The following is a 24,742-nucleotide window of genomic DNA, read 5'->3' as shown; positions in this document are numbered from 1 at the left end:
TGCCCACCTTGGCCTCCCAAAGTGCTGGGATTACAGGCATGAGGCACCACACTCGGCCTGATATTACTAAATACTTAAGGAGAAAGAACATGTAGCAGACACTGGCTTGTTTTTTTTTTTTTTTTTTTTTTGTTTGTTTGTTTTGTTTTTCTTTTTTGAGACAGAGTCTTACTCTGCCACCCAGCCTGGAGTGCAGTGGCGTGATCTCAGCTGACTGCAACCTCAGCCTCCCAGGTTCAAGTGATTCTCCTGCCTCAGCCTCCCAAGTAGCTAGGATTACAGGTGCATGCCACCACACTCGGCTAATTTTTTTGTATTTTTAGTACAGATGAGGTTTCACCATGTTGGCCAGGCTGGTTTTGAACTCCTGACTTCAAGTGATCTGCCCACCTCGGCCTCCCAAAGTGCTGGAATTACAGGCCTGAGCCACCACACCTGTCCCAACATTGGCTTTTTAAACAAATCTTCAGAAATGTTTTCTCCCAAAAAGTGGTTAAGAGCATAGACTTTGGAACTAGAATGTTTTGGTTCAATTTCTGTTTTTGCTGTTTCCTGGCTTTGTAGCTTTGAACGATTTGCTTAACATCTCTACGCCTAGGTTTCCCCGCCTGTAAAATGGAAACAGCACTGGCATAATACCTACCTTATGAGTTATAATAAGGTTAAAATGAGATTTTAATTGTAGAATGCTTGTGTAAGTGTTCAGCGCTCTGTCGGGGTTGGCTCTTGTTTTTATTATCACTTACTGTTTGGTAGGGGAGGAATGGATAAGAACATTCTTCATGCAGAGGCCCTGGATAAAGTGGTTCACTTTGCCTTTATTCGACTCCACTCCACTCCAAAAACAAACAATACTATTTTTTTCCCTCCTACTTCATCTCATAAAGATTTCCTTTAATTGATATATGAGCATTTTAGTTTAGGAGAAAGTTGATTTTGCTGTTTTTTCTTGTGTATTATATGAGCATATGTAATATCTTTCAATTACTTTTCCAGTTCACCCTGAAGAAGGTACTCAAGAGTTTTTTTTAACACTTATTCACAGCTATGTTGTATTTTTATCTATTTATATACTTCAGTATTAAACACTTGTTTTAATTTACTCATTGCTTTATAAAATACCTAAATGTCCCTTATGACCACTCCTTTTCTTTAGGATCATTATTCCTGTTATATAAAAGAAAATCAAGGGAAGAAGCTTCAGAAGTTGCCTAAGACAATAGAGTTGCTATAAATTAAAAAGCAAAAGTTAAAATATAGGGATTATTTCCCTTGTATTTACTATATATTAGCAAGCTATCAGCCAACTAGACTAGAATAGATAACTACATATACATATATATTTTTTTCAGTCTGAGCACTGTGGAGGTTATGTCTTTACTGGGAAACTTCGAGGAAGTATGCACGTTTCAACAGACACTCTGCCAAGCCTTGGAAGAATGTTCAAAGTAAGTGTGGCATATTTCTGATAGGATAGCCAGCAACATTGCTGTTTGTATTTGTTTCCCTTTTACCTGTTGCCTTAGATAAGGGCACTTCATAGTTATATATTTGTTACAGCTTTGATACATTGTCCGAGAACAAAGTAGCAATACACAGACAATGTACTAGGTGGCAGTGTTCACAGTGTCAAAGCACCAGTTGTATATTACAATTCTATATCTAGTAAATTGCTTTTGACTTTATTTAAAAAATACATCAGTTTGCTGTTTCTGGTGAGTATAAGAGACACATAAGGGCTTTTTAAAAAAATTTTACTTTAAGTTCTGGGATACATGTGCTGAACATGCAGGTTTGTTACATTAGGTATACATGTGCCATGGTGGTTTGCTGCACCTCTCAACCCGTCTTCCAGGTTTTAAGCTCCACATGCATTAGGTATTTGTCCTAATTCTCTCTTTCCCTATTCCCCCCATCCCCTGACAGGTGCCTGTGTGTGATGTTCCCCTCCCTGGAGACATATAAGGTCTTAATTGACCATGAATGGCACCTCTGGCACTAATTACATATTTTCTTTTGTACATTACAAATTACTTGGGAAAATCATTCAGATGATTCATTCATTTTCACAGATTTGTTCTCTTTGAATTGCTCCTGATACTATGTCTATTATATTGAGTTGAAGCATATAGAAAGTGGGAGAAGGAAAAATATATCTTTATGTGAACCAACACATTTTTGAAGGCTAGCTAGATTGTCCAGATGTTCAACTTCATACTACAGAGTGAACTATAATGATCATCAGGCAATATGTTTCTATGGAAAGACTAATTTTTCAAGCATCACGTCTTGAAGAAGTTGGCAGCATTTCCCTATAGGGGAAATGTAGGCGTTTACCTGTTATTTGAGCTTAATGGGACACAGGTGGTTCCAGGGAGAAAGATGGAGAGGGTCCACGCTAAAGGGACTTGAGGGGCCAAGAGGGATCTAAATTATTGATATGAAAAGATGTTCACTAAGCGAGAAGGGCAGATTACAAACTAGATTCATAATCCTTATGTTTTCCATTTTATAGAGAAACATGTAGAAAAAAGCCCAAGAAATATGCCAACATTGTTAGAGTCAATATTTCCAAATGGTGGGAGTCTGAGAAATTCTTTTTTCTTATTATGCTTTTCTGATTTTTCTACAAATGAAGACAGATGGCTTATAATTTAAAACATTAATTTAAAAACTTTTGAGGGCACCCTGCCTAGCAAACACCAGGCCACCAAGATTACATAATGTTCTTTTGTGGTATGTCATTTTTGGATTTTATTAGTTTTGTCTGTACTCAAACTTTAGAAAAATTAACCAAGAGTATTTTAGTGTACCCAGCTAAAATTGAAAATAATGATATTAAAAACAAACGAACAACCCTACGTAATAATTCCAAGTAAGTATCTGACCATATGTATTAATGATATGTTTGGTGGCTAGAGTTTAAAGCAGTGGGCAAAAATTTGAATTTCATGGGTAAAATAGTTATAATATAGTTTTTCTTGCAACCTTGGCAAAATATTCAGAAGGCTTTTATGTTGCCAGATTTAATTGGAATCATCTTCCTTTGCCTCTTGTTTCCTGTTTAACATTCTGTGTTTTGTCTATTTTGTTTACAGGTTTCCAGAAAACCAGCACAAAGTGGGAGGTTGTCTACTGAGTCTCATGCCTCATTTTAAATCTATGTATCTGGCTTACTGTGCAAACCATCCTTCAGCTGTGAATGTACTCACTCAGCACAGGTAAATAGTTAACATTCCCCCAACGAGGCGGTTTTGCAATGTGATCCCTTCTTAGGACTTCCTCATTTGGAAATCCAAGGTCTTCAGTTGGATTCTTGATTATCCCTGTTCATGATGCCAGGAATTGATTCATTGTTCCATGGATTGATTGTGCATTAATCCAACAAATAATTTCTTGAGCACCTACTATGTACAACGCCATGTACCAGCTGATGGGGATACAGGAATGAACAAGGAGGAGGCAGTCCCTCCCCTCATGGAGCATAGAATCTTGAGGGAAATGCAGATATTAAATTAAAAGTTGTAGACATGTCATATTATGAAGGAGTAAATTAAAAGGGTGCTGTGAGACAACACTAACATGATATCAACTTAGTGGGGTGTGAAGAAAGGGTCAGGGAGGGCTCTCCTGAAACAAAATTCTATTTAAAGCCAATTGTTTAGATTTCTCCTGCCCCAATGAATGTTTTATCTGAGTTGCTGATAAATAGCTAAATTGCATAGGTTTATCTCTTTCTGCCTTCCCTTGTCTGGGTAGAGAAAGTTTCAGGCAATGATGTAGCTACAAAGCAGGTGTGAGCTGTGTGATGGATACTTTAAGCAAAGGGCTCTGATAATAATTGTACATGAATATAAGTTCTTTCTGATTCATGATGAACAATAGAATAGTGTCTTCTTTAAGAATATGAGTTCTTTCAAGGGACCTGGATAAGTGCCACACCTCTCCTACTCACCCTTAGCTTCTGATTACCCACCCCTGACACATTCACTGACACATTCATCTGGGCCAGAAAACTGTAGGATAGGCTTGAAGACAGAACTGTATTTTAGAAGTCATATGCTAGAAATCCACGTGGGACAAAAGCAAGTCCAACGTAGAGACTCTTGACTTAACTTGAAGGCTAAGATGCAGAATGGACATGGATTCTGGAAGCTGTTCAGGACTGAAAAGAATATTATCTTAATCTGGCCCGTATTTCAACTCCCAGAGCTAGGCTAGAACATTAGCTGACACCAACCTCCAGAAATGACAGACATTTTGGTTCTTGTCCTGGTTTATTAAGGGGTGTTATTGGCTTTACAAAGATGTTACATAAGGACATTTTAAAGGTTGAACATAGTCAGTCCTGCTTGAAGGTCAATTTTATTCCTCTGACCAAAGCTTTGAACTCTTATGGAATAGCAAATATGGAAATAGGAGTTTAAAGAAAGAGAGGTCATGAACCTGGAATTTTTAGGCAAGTGGCTCAACTGCTTATAGCTAACATTAGCTAATAATAGCACTGACAATGTGCCGGGCACATGATGTAAAAAGCTATGAGGGAGTTATTATTACCATCTCTGCTTTACAGATAAGACATTGGAAGCCTTAGGTTAAGTAATGTGCCCAAGAACTCATAGCTCTTAAGTGGTTGAGCCAGAATCCGGGTCTGTCAGATTTCTAAAAAATGTTTTTATTAAGGCATGCATTTTATCCACGGAAACAATAATGTAAATGCAAATGTAAAGGATCACAATAAAATGAGCACCTGTGTACCTACCACTCAGCTTAAGCAATAGAAAGACAATCTTTTTTTTTTTTTCCTTTTCTTTCTTTTTCTTTTCTTTTTTTTTTTAAGGCAGAGTCTTGCTCTGTCTCCCAGGCTGGAGTGCAATGGCACTATCTCGGCTCACTGCAACCTCTGCCTCCCAGGTTTACGTAATTCTCCTGCTTCAGCCTCCAGAGTACCTGGGATTATAGGCATGCGCCACCACGACCAGCTAATTTTTGTAGTGATGGGGTTTCACCATATTGGCCAGGCTGGTCTCAAACTCCTGACCTCAAATGATCCCCCCACCTTGGCTTTGCTTGATGGAGCAAGACTCCGTCTCAGACAAAAACAAACAAACAACAATAACAAAAAGAAACAAAGTCACTGCACCAATTTATTTTCCCACTATCAGTGTATGAGGGTTTCATTTGCTCCACACCATCACCAAACATTTGTTATATTCAGTCTTTTTGATTATAGACATATTAGTGGATATGAAGTGGTTTCTCATGGCGAGATTGATATGCATTTTCCTCAGGAATAATGATATTGAGCATTTGATATGGTTTGGCTCTGTGTTCCCACCCAAATCTCATCTTGAATTGTCAACTCCACATGCTGAGGGAGGGGCCAGGTAGGTGGTGATTGGATCATGGGGGTGGTTTCCCCCATGCTGTTCTCATGATAGCCAGTGAGTTCTCATGAGATCTGATGGTTTTATAAGGGGCTCTTCCCTCTTCGCTTTTGCTCTCTTTCCTGCCACCTTGTGAAGAAAGTACTTGCCTTTCCTTTGCCTTCCACCATGATTGTAAGTCTCCTGAGGCCTCCCCAGCCATGCAGAACTGTGAGTCGATTAAACATCCTTTGTTTATAAATTACCCAGTCTCAGGTAGTATCTTTACAGTATTGTGAAAATGGACTAATATAGCATCTTTCATGTACGTTCTGGATGTTTGTATGTCTTCATTAAAAGAAATGTCTATCCAGATCCTTAGCCTGTTTTTATATTGGGTTATTTTTCTTTTCATTGAGACATAATTTATATAACATAAAATTCACCATGTTAAAGTATGCAATTCAGTGGATTTTAATATATTCACAAGGTCGTGTAGCCATCACCACTGTCTAGCTCCAGAACATTTCTATTACTCCCCTTTAAAAAACCCATCTCCAGTAACAGCCACCCCTTATTCCTCTAATGGCTAATGAGGTTGGTCATCTTTTCATCTTGCTTATCGGCTATTTTAATGTTTTCTTTGGGAATATGTCTATTTAAATCCTTTGCTCATTTAAAAAATATCAGTTACTTGTCTTTTCATTGTTGAGTTGCAACAGTTCTTTATATATTCTGGATGTTAGATTCTTATCAGATACATGCCTACCTTGGAGATACTGTGTATTTGGATCCAAACCACTACAATGAAGTGAATATTGCAATGAAGTTAGTCACATGAAGTTTTTGGTTTCCAAGTGAATCTAAAAGTTATATTTACACTCCGCTATCGTCTATTAAGTGTGCAATAGCATTATGTCTAAAAAAGCAATGTACATTCCTTAATTAAAGAATACTTTATTGGCCAGGTGTGGTGGCTCACGCATGTAATTCCAGCACTTTGGGAGGCGGAGGTGGGTGGATCACTTGAGGTCAGGAGTTTGAGACCAGCCTGGCCAACATCGTAAATCCTGTCTCTACTAAAAATACAAAAATTAACCAGGTATGGTGGCACATGCCTGTAATCCCAGCTACTTAGGAGGCTGAGACAGGAGAATCGCTTGAACTCGGGAGGTAGAGGTTGCAGTGAGCTGAGATTGTGCCACTTCACTCCAGCCTGGGCGACAGAGCGAGACTCCATCTCAAAATATATATATATTTTATTGATAAAAAAATGCTAATGATCATGTGAGCCTTCAGGAAGTTATAATCTTTTTGTTAGTGGAGAGTTTGTCTCAGCGTTGATGTTTCCTAAATTATCAGGGTGGTGTTTGTTGAAGGTTGCCGTGGTTGGGGAAAATTCTTAAAATAAGACATCAATGAAGTTTGCCACATCGATGGACTCTTCCTTTCATGAAAGGGTTCCCTGGAGCATGTGATTCTGTTTGATAGCATTGTACCCACAGTAGAACTTCTTTCAAAATTGCAGTCAGTCTTTTCAAACCTTGTTATTGCTTTAGCATCTAAGTTTATGGAATTTTAAATCCTTAGTTGTCATTTCAATAGTGTTCACAGCGTCTTCACAACAAATAGATTCCATCTCAAGAAACCACTTTCTTTGCTCATCCATAAGAAGCACCACTTCATCAAGTATGATCATGAGGTTGTAGCAATTTAGTCATATCTTCAGGCTCCACTTCTAATTCTAGTTCTCTTGCTGTTTCTGCCACATTTGCAGCTACTTCCTCCACTGAAGTCTTGAACCCCTCAAAGTTGTTCATGAGGGTTGGAATCAACTTCTTCCAAACTCCTGTTAATGTTGAAATTTCAACCTCCTCCACAAATGTTCTTAATGGCATCTAGAATGGTGATTCCTTTCCAGAAGGTTTTCAATTTACTTTGCCCAGATCCATCAGAGGAATCACTATGGCAGTTATATATAGCCTTCTGAAATGTACTTCTTAAATAACAAGACTTGAAAGTCAAAATTACTCCTTGACCCATGTACTGCTGAAATATACTTCTTAAATTACAAGACTTGAAAGTCAAAATTACTCTTTGATCCATGTACTGCAGAATGAATTATTAGCAGGCACGAAAACAACATTAATCTCCTTGTACATCTCTATCAGAGCTCTAGGCTAACCATGTGCATTGTCAATGAGAAGTAATATTTTGAAAGGAATCTTTTTCTTTTTTCCGAGCAGCAGATCTCAACAGTGTGCTTGAAATAGTAAATCATGCTGTAAACAGATATGCTGTTATGTAGGTTTTGTTGTTTCATTTATAGAACATAGGCAGGGTAGATTTAGCATGATTTATTTTTAAGGGCCCTAGGATTTTCAGAATGGTAAATGAGCACTGGCTTCAACTTAGTGTCACCAGCTGCTTTAGCTCCTAACAAGAGAGTCAGCCTGTCTTTTGAAGCTTTGAAGCCAGACATTGACTTCTCCTCTCTAGCTATGAAAGTCCTAGATGGCGTCTTCTTTTAATAGAAGGCTGTTTCACCGACATTGAAAACCTGTTGTTTAGTGTAGCCATATTCAACAATGATCTTAATTAAATCTCCTGGATAACGTGCTGCAGCTTCTCCATCAGCACTTACTGCTTCACCTTGCACTTTTATACTATGGAGATGGCTTCCTTCCTTAAACTTCATGAACCAATTTCTGCTAGCTTCAAACTTTTCTTCTGCACCTTCTCACGTCTCCCAGCCTTCACAGAATTGATGAGAGTTAGAGTCTTGCTCTGTATTAGGTTTTGGCTTAAGGGAATGTTGTGGTTGGTTTGATCTTTTATCCAGACCATGCAAACTTTCTCCATATAATAATATGACTGCTTGGCTATCTTATCATTTATGTGTTTACAGGAGCATCACTTTTAATTTCCTTCAATAACTTTTCCTATGCATTCACAGCTTGACTGGTGCAAGAGGCCCAGGTTTCAGCGTATCTCAGCTTTTGACATGCCTACCTCACTAAGCTGAATCATTTCTGGCTTTTGATTTCAAGTGAGAGATGTGTGACTCTTCCTTTCATTTGAACACTTAGAGGCCACTGTAAGATTATTAATTGGCCTGATTTCAATTTTGTTGTATCTGAGGGAATAGGGAGGCCCAAGAAGAGAGAGAGGGGGAAGGAATGGCTGGTGGGTGAAGCAGTCAGAACACACACAACATTTATTGATTAAGTTCACTGTCTTATATGTGCATGGTTCATAGTGCCCCCAAACAGTTACGATAGTGACATCAAAGATCACTGATCACAGATCTCCATAGCAGATATAATAATAATGAAAAGTTTGGAGTATTGTAAGAATGACCAAAATGTGACACATAGACACACAGTGAGAGCACGCTTTTGGAAAAATGGCGCCGATAGACTCGCTTGACACATGGTTGCCACAAACCTTCAATTTGTAAAAAAATGCAATATCTGTGAATTTCAATAAAGCACAGTGAAATAAAATGAGGTGTGCCTATATATGATTTGCAAAATTTTTTTTCTTGCACTTTTTGGGTTGTCTTTTCAGTTTCTTGATGCTGTCCTCTGAAGCACAAATATTTTAATTTTACATTTTAATTTTGTTGATGGCCAATATGTTGTTTTGTCATTGTTTCTTGCACTTTTGGTGTTAAATCTAAGAAATTATTGGCTAATCCAGGGCATGTAGATTTATTTCTATTTTTTTTTTAGAGTTTTATAATGTTAGCTTTTATATTTAGGTCTTTAATTAATTTTGAGTTAATTTGTGCATATGGTTCCATTTTATTCTTTTGCATGTGGATATCTAGTTTTCCCAGCAGCATTTGTTGATTTCTTTTCTTATAAACTGAAGTTGTGCTTTATGGCCCATAACATGGTCTATCTTGGTGAATGCTCCATGGGAGTGTGGAAAGAAAGTGTATTTTGCTGTTGTTAAATGAAATATTCTACAAATGTTAATTAGAATCACTTGATTGATGGTTCTATTCAGTTCAACTGTTTACTTACTAATTTTCTGCTGCTGGATCTGTCAATTCCTGATAGAGGGATGTTAAAATCTAACCACAATAGTGGATTTATCTCTCTTTTCAGTTCTACCAATTTTTGTGTCATGTATTTTGATATTCTGTTGTTAGGTGCATTCACATTAAGGATTATTATGTTTTGTTGGAGAATTCACCCTTTTATTATTGTATATTTTTCCCGCTTTATCCCTGATAATTTTCCCTGATCTGAGGTCTGCTTTGTCTGAAATTAATATAGCTAGTCCAGCTTGCTTTCAATTATTGTTAATAGGATTTATCCTTCTTCATCTCTTTACTTTTAATTGTCATAGATTAAAAGGTAAGTTGTAGACAAAGTATAATTGAGTTTTGTTTCTTAATCCATTCTGACAGTCTCATTCTTTTAATTGGCGTATTTAGAAAATTCACGTTAGGTGATTATTTATATATTTGGATTAGTATTTGTCATGTTTGTAACTTTCCTATTCATTGCAATTGTTCTTTCTTTTTTACCTCTCTTTTTCTGCCTTTTGTTTTTAGTAAACATTTTGTATTATTTCATTTTCACTTTTCTCTTAGTATATTATCCTCCCTTTAAAAAAATTTAGCAGTATCCCTAGAGTTTGTGTTATCTATTTATAGCTAAATCTAACAACACTTTCACATAGCACTATTCCATTTCATAGGTAACTTATAACAGAATATTCTCAATTCCTCCCTTTTACCCCCATAACATTATTGTAATTCATTTTACTTTTCCATAAAGTAAAATCACTCATTTTACTTTATGGAAAAGTAAAATGAATTACAATAATGTTATAAGGGGTAATTTTACTTTGTATTGGGTGATTTTACTTTGAACAGTTATCTGTTAAATCAATTAAGAATAAGAAAAACGAAATATTTTATTTTACCTGTATTTATTATTTTTCTGATACTTTTTCCAGTGTATATTCAGGTTTTGTTTGTTTGTTGTTTTTTAGCTTATATCACTTTCCTTCTCTCTGAAGAACTTTATGGAAAAGTGAAATGAATAATAATAGATGTTATTGTTTAATTTTATGTCCATTAATAAAACTGAGAGAAGAAAGCAGAGGAAAAATACATTTATATTGTTTGTTATATTAACTTTCTTATTTACCATTTCTGTTTCCCTTCATTTTTTCCTGTGAATTTGTTTTACTGTCTGGTATTATATTCTTATTCCAATAGATCTTTGCTTCCACCCGTCTCCTTCATGCTGCAGTTTTGAAATATATTAAATTTATGTGTGTATAGGTCCAACAATAAAATTATAAAATTTTGCTTTGTCCAATTGCTTTTATATTGGTTAGGAGAAGAAAAATATATTTATGCTGTCTTTCATAATTGCACATTTACCTTTATTGGTGCTCTTTGTTTTCATATGTGATTTTAAGTTTAAGTCTGGGTTTACTTGCTTTCAGCCTGAAGGTCTTCAATGAGTGCTCATTGTAAGGTGGATTTTTTAGAAATACACTCAGTTCTTGTCTTGGAATGTTTTCATTCCACCTTCCATTTTGAAAGATAGTTTGGATGAATATAGAATTCTTGGTTGGCAGTTCTGTTTCTTTTATTTATTTATTTATTTTTTGAGACAGAGTCTCGCTCTGTCGCCAGGCTGGAGTGCAGTGGTGTGATCTCGGCTCACTGCAACCTTCGCCTCTCAGGTTCAAGTGATTCTCCTGCCTCAGCTTCCCGAGTAGCTGGGACTACAGGTGCGTGCCACCACACCCAGCTAATTTTTGTATTTTTATTAGAGGCAGGGTTTCACCACGTTGGCCAGGATGGTCTTGATCTCTTCACCTCGTGATCCACCCACCTCGGCCTCCCAAAGTGCTGAGATTACAGGCATGAGCCAGTGCACCCAGCTCGCAGTTCTGTTTCTTTCAGTACTTTGCCTATGTCATCCCACTGACTTCTGGCCTCCAAGATTCTGATGAGAAATCAGCTGTTAATATTATCTAGGTTCCGTAGCCCAGGATGAGTTGTTTTCCTCTTCCTGCTTTCAGTTTTCTCCTTGACTTTCAGCATTTTTATTATAATTCATTCAGGTGTGGACCTCTTTGCATTTATCCTACTTGAAATTTATTGAGCTTCTTGGATATGAGAGTTGACGTTTTCCTCAAATTTGCAATTTTTTGGTCATTATTTCTTTGAACATTTTTCTGCTCCATTTTCTCTTTCCTCTTTTTTAGTACTTCCATTATGTATATGTTGTTTTGCTTAAAGATTTCCCATATTTCTCTAAGGCTCTATTCATTTTTCTTTATTCTTTTTTCTCTGTTTTTTACATTGTATAATCTCTGTTGATGTATTTTAAATTTACAGATTCTTCTGCCAGTACAAATCGGCTGTTGAGCCCCTCTAATGAAATTTTAAATTTCAATTATTTTATTTTTAAGCTCTAGAACTTTCATTTGGTTCTTCTTCTTTTTTTGTTTACGATTTTGATATCTTTATTGATCTTCTCTATTTGGTGAGACATTGTCGTCATACTTCCTTTACTTCTTTAAGCATGGTTTCTTTTTGTTCTTTGCACATATTTATAATGGCTACTTTGAAGACTTTATTAAGTCTGACACTTTGTCTCTCTTACTGACAATTTCTGTTGTTTCTTATATGTCTGAATTACACATTCCTGTTTTCTTTGCATGGCATATAGTTTTTTGTTGTTGAGAACAAGGCATTTTAGGTAATTTTAGATTTCACAACTGTGATAATGATTTCATTCCCCACTCTCTGGAACATGTTTTTGTTGTTTGCTTATGTGTTTGTTTAGTAACTTGATCGGACTATTTTAGTGAAGTCTATTTTGCTCACAGTGTACAATCTCTGGTGTCACTCTTCAGAGGGCACAGCCTTGGTCAGGTATCCAGTCACTGTGGAATGACAGTGGTCTTAGCAGAGTTCTCTTTGACTGTCTCCCTCCCTGATCTCTCTTTGAAACTCTATTTTGTATCACAACTGTTAGGCTCTACTAATTTCCAGCTAATCGGCTCTAATGTTTTTGACAGTTTCCTGGGAGCATAAATTACTCCACCATCTTGAGAACAGAGGTTTGTTCTGATTCTTCTTAGCACTTCCTAGCTGTCTCTTTCCCTGGTTCTCTCTAGTGATGTAGCTGGCCTATGGTTTAGCTTTTTTTGCTTAAGCGACAGGAGCTACCCGCCTCCTTTTATTTGCTTAATACCAAAATCTTCTTTCTTTTGGCAAGAGCGCTTAGGCTTCAATATCCCCACATGCCTTTTTCCCCCATATAAAACCAATTTCTTCATGGAGAGCTTTGGAACTCTTCAGTTCCTATGTACTGCCTCTCCCTCTGGGCAAAATCTCACTACTCTGGGAGCTGGGCAGAATGGGTACCCTCTGGTCTTCTCAGCTTGCCTCTTCCAGCATGGAACTCTGTGCCCTACACTTGGTCTGGGATGAGGGTGATTGGGCCCCAGTATTTTCAGCCTGCCAGTGCTGGGGTAGGGTCTCCAGCCTGTGTGGGGGCTGGGTGAAGTGAGCTTTCACTCTCTCAAGCACATTCACCAGGAATTTAGCTTCTTTCACATAGAGTTGAAGGGGATGAGATGTGGTGATGGCCTGTTCCTCCTGGTGAGATATATCCTTTGAATGGTAGCTGGGAGGTCAGGGTGGCCTCTCTTCTTAGCCACAGTTGCCTGGAATGGAGCTTCTGTCAAGCTGAGCTGGGAGGAGCGAGAAAGGGGAGGGCTGCTCATAGCTCAAATCCTATAAATTCTCCCTGTTCCTACTGAGCTTTAGTAGATTTTCCTGAATAAGTTTTTTTTTTTTCAGTTATCTTTTATCATTAGGACAACTTTTAGATATTTTATTTTTATTAGTATTGTTTTTTTAGACACAGGGTCTTGCTATGTCACCCAGGCTGGAGTGAAGTGATATAATCATAACTCATTGCAGCCTTGAATTCCTGGGCTCAACCAATCCTCCTACCTTAGCCTCCTGAGCAGCTGTGACTACAGGCGCACACCACCACACCCAGCTAATTAAAAAAAAATTGTAGAGACATGGATTTCATTATGTTGCCCGTTTGCTGGTCTCAAACTCCTGGGCTTAAGTGATCCTCCTGCCTCAGCTTCCCAAAGTGCTGGGATTATAGGTGTGAGCCACTGCATCTGGCCTAAATGGTTTTGCCTAAAATAGTTTTCACCTGTTATGCTTTTTTGTTTTTTTTAACTGAGTAGTGGGTCAAATGAGTCCCACGCCACCATCTCCAAAGTGGAACTCCTTACCGTTTCTTTTTAAGGCCTCTGTGCCCCTGCCTGATCTGAGCCTAAACTTTTTACCACTTTTATAATGTCTCCCTTCACAACTCTACCACTTAGAGGCTGTTTCACCCAAGGTAATTCCCTTCACTTCTACGCCTCAATTTCCTCACTTGTAAAATGAGGGTCAAACCACCTACCTTGCAGGATTGATGTGAGAATTAAATGAAATAATGTGTACAAAGCACCCAGCACAGTGTCACCATGCCCCATGTGCCCTTTAAACATCTTCTACCTACCAGCTACGAGTTGCTTTTTAGGAAAATAGTATAATATATTTCAAGCATGCGAAGAACAGAGGTAATATAAAGTACACCCACATACCCACTATTCAGCTTAAATAAATTATAGATGCAATTCAAGTTCTATATATCCTCTTCAATATTTCCTGCTCTTCTCTGCCTCACCAGAGTGAACCACAGCCCTAAATTTGTTTTTGTCATTTCAGAGAATATTTTCATACTTTTCTACATTTCTATAATAAAGAAAAAAAATGATGAATGATGCAGAGACATTTTTTCCTTTGATAAATACATAAATGTCCTATGTGAATAAGGGCAAATTCCTTAACACCAATAAAATGAGATGTCCCTCGTGTTGGCTCATTATTTTCATGAGCACATGTTCTTCTCCTTTGATATGAAACCAGTATTCTGTGTGAATACTGGAAAGAAATGATTTACCTCAAATGGCAGATTTTCTGTGGTGTCTAGACAAGTTTCCGTTGTAACTCTGTGTTAAAATGTTACTGACTACATGTACCTATGTTGGGAATTTAATTTTATGAGTAAAATTAAGTAAAGGTTCCCTCAAACATTATGGTTTAAGGTTTGTCACACAGTTGATTTGAAAGATTCTCAAGTTTTTTGTGAAGTATAATGTCCTGTTTGTTTAATTTTAGTTGTGTTTTTTTTAAGAATTGTATAATATCCCTTGAAATGATGGAAGACTCACTGGAGTCCTCATAGAACTAAGTTTTTATCTTACTGGTTTATTTACAGGTAAAAGGGATGAAAATGAAAATACTTGAGGTTTTTCTCACACGTGCGTTTAATATAATCTCAGCTATATTATATGCATCTAATGGCAATTTATGCTGACATATTAAAGGCAAAGCACAGTGAAATGAAATTCACAGAAAATTCATATTAAAAAAATTTTAGATGAAGATTTCAGCTGAAACGGGACATTGGTGAATTTCTATTCTTTCCTTGCTGAAGCTATAACGTTCAGGTGAACTTCTTCATTTTGGCCTTTAGGGGGCAATACCATACCAGGAATGCTCATAGCAATTGGCCCTGAGAAGGGATCCAGCCTTAAAATTGTATGATTGCATGCAGGTGTCTTGTTAAAAATGCAGTTGTGTATTGCCTGAATTTGGATATGTAATCAGACCCCAACGTTGATGTGTTCCCATATTTGCATATATTTGAATGGCTACTCTAGTCTTTTGTTATCCCCTGGGTAAGGTCTTTTGGGATTTCCCCTCTCTTTCCCCTGCTAGCTTGCTATGGTAGCTCCTGTTTCTTCCTGGGAATAATCTCTCTTTTACAAAAATACCCACTTCTCTCTTGTGCTTGCTTCGGTGTGGCATTCATTCTTTTCATAAGGGAGAGCGTTAAAGGAGAGATCAGAGAGAGGGGGAGTTGGTGCTAAGTCAGATCCGGACCTCACTTCCGTCTCTGCTGTGGTGTGCTTTTGCTGTTGTAAGTTCTCTCCACTCTGTTTACCATGGTTGCCAGCAATGAGACTTTGAGAAAACCCCCAAAGAGTTACCTACTTGCTCTGGGGACAAGGAACATAGAAAAAATTCTGAGCTTAGTTTCTGTTGTTTTCTGTCTTTGAAGAACCAGAGAAAGGAGCAAGTAAGACTGGTCACAAACAAAAAGTAGTGGGGACAAGGCCAGGTACAGTGGTTCACACCTGTAATCTCAGCACTTTGGGTGGCCGAGGCAGGTGGATCACTGGAGTCCAGGAGTTAGAGACCATCCTGGTCAATATAGAAAAACCCTATCTCTACTAGTACAAAAATTAGCCAGATGTGGAGGTGTGCACCTGTAGTCCTGCTACTCGGGAGGCTGAGGCAGGAGAATCTCTTGAACCTGGGAGATGGAGTTTATAGTGAGCCGAGATCATGCCACTGCATTCTGGCCGGGGCAAAGAGTGAGACTGTCTCAAAAAAAAAAAAAAAAAAAAAAAAAAAAAAAGAAAGAAAGAAAGAAAGAAAGAAAAAGTAGTGGTGACAAAAAAGAAGCACATCACCTAATCTCTTGGGCTGAATAAATGAAAAAGAGAAGAAAAATATCTACTCAACCCAGTGTGAGTGGCACTCCTGAAACTTTCCACTGGCCAGAGGCCATGGCATCCAGCTGCTCTTGCCTCACCTCCACTTTTGGGCCACAGTGATTTCTCCCAAAGGCCTGGTGGTGGAGTAATTGAGGTGGAGAGGAGGAATGTCTGACCTTCTGCTAGGTAGAGATGAATTTGAATGATCTAATTTGATCATTCAAATTAGAAACCTATACAAAGATGTCATAGAAACACTTCTACAAGATGGCTAAGCTCTGTAGTGCTTTATAGTATACATAGTGTTTTTTTTCAGCTTTCCAGTTCAACCCAGAGTATCCCACAGCCCTATCCACTGTGCATTCTATGAAATAAATGTATGTTGTTTTAAACAGCATTTATACTTTGAGAACTGCTTCTATTGTATCACATAACATATACAGAACACGTTAAGCTTGAAAAGCAAGTCTTAATCCACTGCTATTTAAATTGGGCTGTAAAAAATTAAAAACTGCATTTAAAAGACAGATTGTGCTTTGGTATAACAATATATGTATTTATGTATTATATTTGTGTATTATGATGCTAGTCTGTGTAGTATGTTTATTTGGTTAAATAAAAATGTGTCTTTTAGGATCTGTTTATCATAGATAAAAGGCTCTATTGGACAATTTTGTTCTTTTGTTGCTGTAGTAAAATTTTCTTTTCTTCTCAAGAACCAGTGTTTTAATCCAAGATAGTGATCTCATGTTTTATTAAAATAAGTTTAAATTGTTTCATAATATTTAGCAAACCTAGAAGTTAGAATGCTGAATGGAAAGTAGTAATAAAGTACGCATTAGCATTTGCTTTTAATTGCTGTAACTCTTGCATCAATTAGAGTAAAACGTTGAGGATGCGGGTAGTCATTTAGTCACCGAAAGAAAAAATAAAACTTATTTACTAAATTGTAAAGAAATTAGGAAAATGATTTTCTCCAAATTACATTTCTACTCAAATGCACTCCAAACCCAAGTTATTTCCCTAATTATATTTTATATGCAAGGAATTTTTAAACCTCTTTATGCACTTCGTGCTTTTGGTTGGCAATTAAACATCAATTGAATTTCCATTAAGTTGGAAATTATAGGTACTGGTAGTTTTTAAAGATGTGATTTTAGCAAGGTATTTGTCTTGGAATAACCATAATAATAATACATCTATTGACTACTTTAAGGTTAATGAAATACCGTCCTGTAGAGAGGCAGTATGGTATCCTGAAATGACCTTAGGCTTTGGCTTCAGACCTGAGTATGAATGCCACTGTAGCCACTTACTATCACCCTTCCTCTCAGGTCTCTCATCTGTAAAATGTGGAGAACACCTATGTTGAAATGTTGTTGTCATTAAACAAGAATGAATATATGTACAATTCGTAGCATGAAATAGCATTAAAACCCCCAATACTGGACGGGTGTGGTGGCCCATGCCTGTAATCCCAGCACTTTGGGAGGTGGGCCGATCACGAGGTCAGGAGATCAAGACCATCCTGACCAACAAGGTGAAAACCTGTCTCTACTAAAAATACAAAATTTAGTGGGGCAAGGTGGTGCACACCTGTAGTCCCAGCTATTCGGGAGGCTGAGGCAGGAGAATCGCTTGAACCTGGGAGGCGGAGGTTGCAGTGAGCTGACATCACGCCATTGCACTCCACCTTGGGCAACAAAGAGGGAAACTCCATCCAAAAAAAACCCCATACTTAGTCTTTGCAATTTTATTAGGAAGTAGGTTTTATCTTTCTTTTAAACATGAGTCAGTTGAGGCTCAGGCAACTCATCCAGAGTCACCAAGTCTGTTTTATGACTCCAAGTCCAGGACATTTCCCTGCCCTTGGCTACTTTTGGAACAAGGCTATAAAAACTGATAAAAGGATTAGCAGCAGGCTGGGTGCAGTGGTTCACGCCTATGGCCCCTCAATAAATGGTTTTTAATTTAATAAAAGTGTTAGCAGCAATTGCTAGATGTGATCTCTCATATGTGATCTAGGCTCCATTAAGGCAGCCATTCCCAGCCTTTTTTTTCTCTGACATACGTGACATACAGCATGACTCAAGGTTGCTGTTGCGTTAGCTGAAACTCCATCTTTTCTCTCCTGCTCAGAAAAGCTCACAAACGGAGAGTGTGTGTGGGTGTCTATAATTAATAGCAACAGCCTGCAATCCACTCTATTTCCAGCCCCCTAGTACTTTATTACTGATAGCAAGTTTTTTGAACACACTTCACAACTTATAGCAGCACACCACAGTTGGGAACCACGGCATAAGATGTGTTCTAGGGAGAATAAGTAGGTCAGTTTGCAGTAGGGGTTTCCTGCTGGGGAATAGTGAGAAACATGGTGGAGCCAGTAGGAATCTAAAAAGTTGGACTTGATCTTGTAGGCACTCAGAGGCTCTTGGGTAAGAAAGCAATGAGGCTAAAATGGTAGCCTGCAGGACCTGGAAAAAGCTTGGAAACCAGGAAAACAGTTGGTCTATTGAAGTGAGACAGATGGGATGAGCTAAAGTCCTGAACTAAGGCAGTGGCAGCAGGAATGGGAAGGAAGGAGCAGATCCAAGAAGATTTGTGACTGACTGGATATGCATGGCCAACCAAAGAGGTAAAAGGGCCATTTAATAAAGCAGAAGTTTCAACATAAGCTGTCACTTAGACAGTAGGTTTCCTTCTCTAATTATATGTTGCTTAAATGTGTATTAAAATGATCTTGCAGCCCCAGGACTCAATATCCCTGTTGGTGGAAAGTAAACAATCTGGAAGGGTGCTAAACAGCAGAGAAAGCACCGGCTTAGAATTAGACATTTCCACACACGGTTCATAAAATATTAATACATTTTTTTCACCAAGTTGCTGCCTTATGGAAGTGTTTGGGTAACCTGTTACACTGGTTTTAGATATTGGGCTAAGTGACTTTGTGGTTAGTTATACAAACATGCTGCTATCTAAATGTAGGAAGTGATTCTAGAACATTACAAGTGGGTGATAGAACCTGGTGAATTGTTATGTTTAGGCACCTGACCAGCCAATAACTACGATGTTTAAAGTGGTTAAGAAAATCTACTTTTTAATCCTTAAGTTACGGTCATCTGATACACTGTATATCTCAGGTCCATGGATGTAGGTTCCTTAAGGGTAGGGATTTCTTTTTTGTTCACTGTTGTAACCCCATCAGAAAACAGAGCCTGTTGCTTAGTAGATGCTCCATCTGTAAGTGTTGAATGGGTAAGTGACAGCAGGGATCACGAGCATCTGGATCACCAAAGGAGCCCTGGTGCTGATTGTATAGAAGGAGCTTAATAAAGGCTGATTTAGTTGAGTCGAAACAAATTGAACAGCATTTAGCCTAGTGAAACACATTTTTATTGTGTGAAATACAGTAAAATAATTTTAGGTTGATAATTCTTTACATGGGATATTCAGCAGTAACAAAATTGTATTTGTTCTTTTGCTAGTGACGAGTTGGAACAATTTATGGAAAATCAAGGTGCATCGAGCCCAGGTATCCTCATTTTAACAACAAGTCTCAGCAAACCATTCATGCGACTGGAGAAATATGTTACTCTCTTGCAAGAGTTGGAACGGCATATGGAGGTAAAGGAAGGTGAAATTTTTCAAGCTCGTGTGCCAAGTATGGTCCTCTGCTTTGGAGGACGCATCCCATTTGCCTCCCAAATGGCCTGGCAGAGGAATCAAGGTCTTGGATTCGAAATTTACTTTATCTGTTCTTCCTTCTTCTCAGGCTTCTGGTTTTCCTCTTTATGCAGCAAAATAAGATCCTTATTCTTTGCTACTAGATATTAAGGATTATTCTCCCTTTTTTGTCTTCTCTTCCAAGACTTGATCCCATGGCTTCCCTTAACCCCATACTTACTTGCTAACTTGGGTTTTCTTTTGCCCTCTCAGTAGTTTCGTCAAAATCCAACTAAGAAGTCTTTGGTTTTGGTATATTAACCAACTTTATTGTGGGAGATAAAGCAAAACAACATCTGAATGTACAAAGAACAAGTTCACTATAGACAGAAACACATCTCTAGAATTCTGCCGTCATTTAACTTTCTAACTCTGAATTACACTGGAAAATTCTGGTATTCCTTAAGACTGATGAATGGGTACAATATTAGTGGTATCTCTCTACACATCATGCATGTACATCAGAGTCCCCCTACCTTTTTATTTATAAATGTATAAACCTACAGTTTACTTGCAACTGTTGTAGCATAACTACAATATTTTCTAAATGTTAAGATTTTGCAATGAGGCCTGATAATTGAATATTTTTCACCAAGAATTAAATGCCTTATGCTTTGAAAAATCAATCAGCAGAGCTAGCTCCTTGAGCCGTCCTTTTGTGATCATGCACAGGGTATTTAAGTGTGAGTGGGAGAGGAGGGCCTGCTGGAGGAGGCTGCACTTACCCTACTTGCTCTTCCTGTGTCTGGGGAAAGGTTTTGAGGTTTCAAGGGGTTTGATTATCTTTAAAGAAAAAGAGTGCACTCTGCCGGGCTTGTCAGCGTTTATAAGGATTGAAAGCATGTTCTCTGAGCAAAACCACATTCTCAGGGTATTTCACCTACCTGGAGGTAGTGGGGAGCTGGTGAGGAAAGCCTGCCAGTGTGAAATTTCAATTAGGGCTCAGGAAGGTGTTGACCTCTGGATACCTTTCCATAAATGAGACCAGTTTGCTGAACCATTTGAGGTTCGCCCCTTCTTCCTTATCACAAAAATCCAGAAACGAGTGGCCTCAGTTTCTATTACTTTTCAGTGCTGAAATACAAATATGCACTTAGTTTGGGGAGAAACAAATCCCAGATGCTCCTGCTGCCTGGATCCTATGTCTCAGCCTTTCTTGTACTGGAGCCTGTTCTCCTGCCTCCATTTGCTGTGGGTCACATGTCTTTGGCTGCCTCTCATTTCCCATCATCAGAAAAAACAAGCCCTTGGTACTAGTTCACTACTGGGTGAGACACTTTGTGCAGATTTCAGAGCATTTGGCATGGCCTCTAGCAGTAGAATAGAACTTGAAATTCTTCGTGTCCATTGAATTGGGTAAGGATAAATGTTACTGTAAAGGAATACAACCTTACTTTTTATGAGCAATGTCATTCTTGGCTTGGGTCAGGCCCCTAATCTGCTCAGTTCTGTATTTTATCACCTGAGACTAGCGGGGCAGGAGATTTAGTCTTCCCTTACTCCGGCTGAGTTCTAAAGGTTAGGTATATGGAGATACCTCATATGCCCCAATGTTAGGTGCACAGCTACCCATAAGAATCTCTACTTTCCCTTCATAAACAGTTATGGAGTTGTGGATTCCTCTAAGCCATTTTTGAATCTGTCCACTTTTCAGAATTGAAAGTACCACAGGATTGCAGGCCACATGTAAAAGCCTTACTTAAGAAGGAAATCATGGTATGAAACTTGGAATCTTTTCCCATCTGCCATATTCATACTGCTGAAAGAAAATGAAGGCATTTTAGGAAATGAAATAAGATTGATTTTTCTGTTGCTTTTTTTTTTTTTTTTCTTTTTCTGAGGCAGGGTCTCACCTCACTCTGTCACCCAGGCTGGAGTACAGTAATGCAATCACAGCTCACCACAGCCTCGAGGCTCAGCTGATCCTCCCAGCTCAGCCTCCCAGGTAGCTGTGACTACAGGCGTGCACCACCATGCCCGGATAATAGGTTGATTTTTCTCTAATCATGACTAGTTTCCACCATTCCCTACTTCCTGTCATCTACCAACAACATGACCTAATAATGTCCCCTGAATAATTATTTAATTATTATATTTATTATTAAATAGTCATTATCCAAAGTATAATAGCAAAAAGGGAAATGGGAACTCTTGCGTTTTACTACATTGTTACTAAATATATGATGTGTTACCAACTCTCTTAATTTCTTAACCATCTAAGAATTAGAGTCGCTGAGATTCCAAATGCTCCCATGCTGCTCTATTTTTAAATCTTTAAATTAGTATACAGTAAAATTAACATTTTTTCTGGTGCATAGTTCTATGAGTTTTCACACAGGTATAGATTCATGTTACCACGACCACAATTAAAATACAGAACATTTCCATCATCCCTCAAAATTATCTTGCTATCTTTGTAGCCACACCCTCCTTCTACCCCTAACCCTTCGCAGCTGCTGATACTCTCTCCTCTAATACTGTTTTCAAATGTATTCCTTTGATAGGATACTCATCCGGATCATCAGGATATTCTGAAGGCAATCGTAGCATTCAAAACTCTCATGGTAGGTGATGCTTTAAAATTGCAATTCTCACTTTGTATACTTTATTCCTGAAAGAGTGATTTGTGTGCAACGTTTCTTTCCTTATGCAAAGGTCTTTAGAATGGAAATAATAAGCTTTCACGACAGTATAGCAGTGATTGCTTCACTTAATTTTATCCTCCAAAAATCATGCTTACCTAAGAAAGGTTGCCAGGCCGAGGGTATAAAGCAATCACATTTACAGTCTCAGCCACATGAAGCCACATTAAGCATTGGTGTGTAGGTGGGGGGTTTCCTTTTGTCTCTTTGTCTTTACCCCCATTGCTCACCTAATGACGAGTATGTGTAAATCGTCATTCACTGATTTGCATCAATACTGGATTCAACTAGTTATGCCAAAGGGTATGAGTTTGTTCTTTGAATATGAAGAAGAAATCCTTCATCAAATCTAAAAGGGGGGGAAAAACCCAAAGTACTAAAATGCAATTGCTTTATATAGGTTGCTATCAAAAGTACCTGTGATCTTGTGTCTTCAGTATGATGGTTAATGCGTCTTCTTGAACCCACTGATGTAAAACCACTTGGTGCCATTTTAGGAGGAAAGAAAACTTTATTTTAGGCAATTTATTAAGCTCAGCTTTATTTCACACAATTCTATAGCATTATAAGTAATTTGGACTAATGTTTAGTTATTAATCCTTGTTCAAAGACCAGTAATTGACGTGTCTGTAGTTGAACAGCAAGCTGAAGACCAGAGTAAGTATTAGGTTAAAATCGCGATTGCTATATGCCAGAACAGTCCAATATTGGCAGTTTTACATGGCTTAAGCTAATAGAACAGCCCAGTGAAACCCACAGCATTTATTATAATTATGGCTCTTCTATTTTTTTCTTGTATAAATAGGAATGTAAAATGAGTCTTTTTAAAAACCTGTATTTCTACATACATGGCAATGTGGTTTGCTGCCTTCCTCCCCATCACCTATATCTGCAACAATCCTGCATGTTCTTCACATGTACCTCCAAACCTAAAATGCAATTAAAAAAACCCTGTATTTCTTTCTGATTATGTTATATAACTTGCCTTGACGGTTTTGTATATTCTATTATAGGTGCTCTTAAAATATGTGTACAGTGAATTTATTTCTTTGAGTTTCCATGTAGCTGAAAGGGACAGCAGAGATTTTATAGAAAATATAACCCTCAATTTGGAAGGCATGCTGTTAAATTAAGATAACCGCACAGTGTCTGAAGCAGTTACAAATATATATATATCATACCTCACATAGTGTTGTCAAACTCTAAATTGTTTCTTGGTTTGAATTTTTAGTATGTCATCATGAAATTCAGTTGTATCTCTTTTTTCCAATCATTTTAGAAATAAAAATTAATTTAGTTTTTTTTTATAGTAATCTTGGTCCTTAAAGAAAGTACAGCAGTGCTTAGGTTTCATTGTAAGTTTGATTCACTGTGGCATAAAGAATTTAATTTTCTCTTTCTCTATAACTCTAGGAGAAATTTTTTGTTTTTTATTATTTTCAAGATATTACCTTGTTGGAAATTGAGCATATATTAGAAAAATACAATTATTTTGTAACTAAAGCCCTATTTATGCAAAGATAAACAAAGTAAGAGGAGCTCAAGCAGGGGCACTACCCAGTAGATCTGAATCTACCAGATGCTCACCTGGCTCTGGTCGATGTGATTTGACTGCTTGCTTTCCCATATTCTTTACAGGGAGGAAGAAATAAGTTCTTTCTAGCATTTTGTCTTGATGCTTTGGCAAAGTGAAAAAATGAGCATTCCTCACAAAACTTTTGGGGGCTTAAGGCTAGAAATTTCAGGTAGTGGATCTTTCTATCTATCAAGAACAGGCGTGGTCATGGGATTCATGATGAGGAATAGGGACTCAGCGGGAACCAAAGAGTCAGACGCCACATCTTACTTTCGTCTTATTTTAGTTCTGTTTCACAAGAATTCCTATTCCATTATGTTCTGCTTTGGTTCTGTAGGGGCAATGTCAAGATCTGAGGAAGAGAAAACAGCTGGAGTTACAGATACTGTCTGAACCTATTCAGGCATGGGAAGGAGAGGATATTAAAAACTTGGGAAATGTGATTTTTATGTCACAAGTAATGGTGCAGTATGGAACATGTGAGGTAAGGCGCTTCAAATCTCAACGTCATTTCTTCCATCTTTCATATTTTTCTTCCTTCTTTTTTGATAGAGTCCTGTTCTGTCACCAGGGCTGGAGTGGAGTGGCATGATTTTGACTCACTGCAACCTCTGCCTCCTGGGTTCAAGCAATCCTCCTGCCCGAGCCTCTTAAGTAGTTTTTCTTTCTTGTTCTTCCATCAAAGTCAAATGCTACAGCATTCAAATGAGAAGCTGAGCAGCTATTCTTTGCTCAACATTCTGTTAGGTGCTGTGGGAGATAGGAGGAAAGAGCCAACAATGATCGCCATTTTCAAAGAACTCATTAAAAAC

The 24,742-nt window shown here is 37.9% G+C and overlaps 1 protein-coding gene across 8 annotated transcripts in view; it reads left to right on the top strand.

Annotated features, from left to right (window-relative positions):
* The window catches only part of ARHGEF6 (Rac/Cdc42 guanine nucleotide exchange factor 6), a 111,722-nt gene that overhangs the window by 67,705 nt on the left and 19,275 nt on the right, over nt 1–24,742 (top strand). For all 8 annotated transcript variants that reach the window (XM_032264049.1, XM_032264048.1, XM_032264047.1 and 5 more), the window contains 5 exons: nt 1,353–1,448; nt 3,099–3,221; nt 19,475–19,613; nt 22,217–22,276; nt 24,268–24,414. In XM_032264049.1, the coding sequence (XP_032119940.1) occupies nt 1,353–1,448; nt 3,099–3,221; nt 19,475–19,613; nt 22,217–22,276; nt 24,268–24,414 (565 nt within the window). The remainder of the gene's footprint in view (nt 1–1,352; nt 1,449–3,098; nt 3,222–19,474; nt 19,614–22,216; nt 22,277–24,267; nt 24,415–24,742) is intronic.

This window comes from Sapajus apella, unplaced genomic scaffold (assembly GCF_009761245.1).
Source record: "Sapajus apella isolate SASKATOON/1434 unplaced genomic scaffold, GSC_monkey_1.0 scaffold141, whole genome shotgun sequence".
NCBI classification, from domain to species: Eukaryota; Metazoa; Chordata; class Mammalia; order Primates; family Cebidae; genus Sapajus; species Sapajus apella.
Note: the sequence above shows the minus strand (reverse complement) of the source record. Positions and strands in the feature narration are given on the sequence as shown.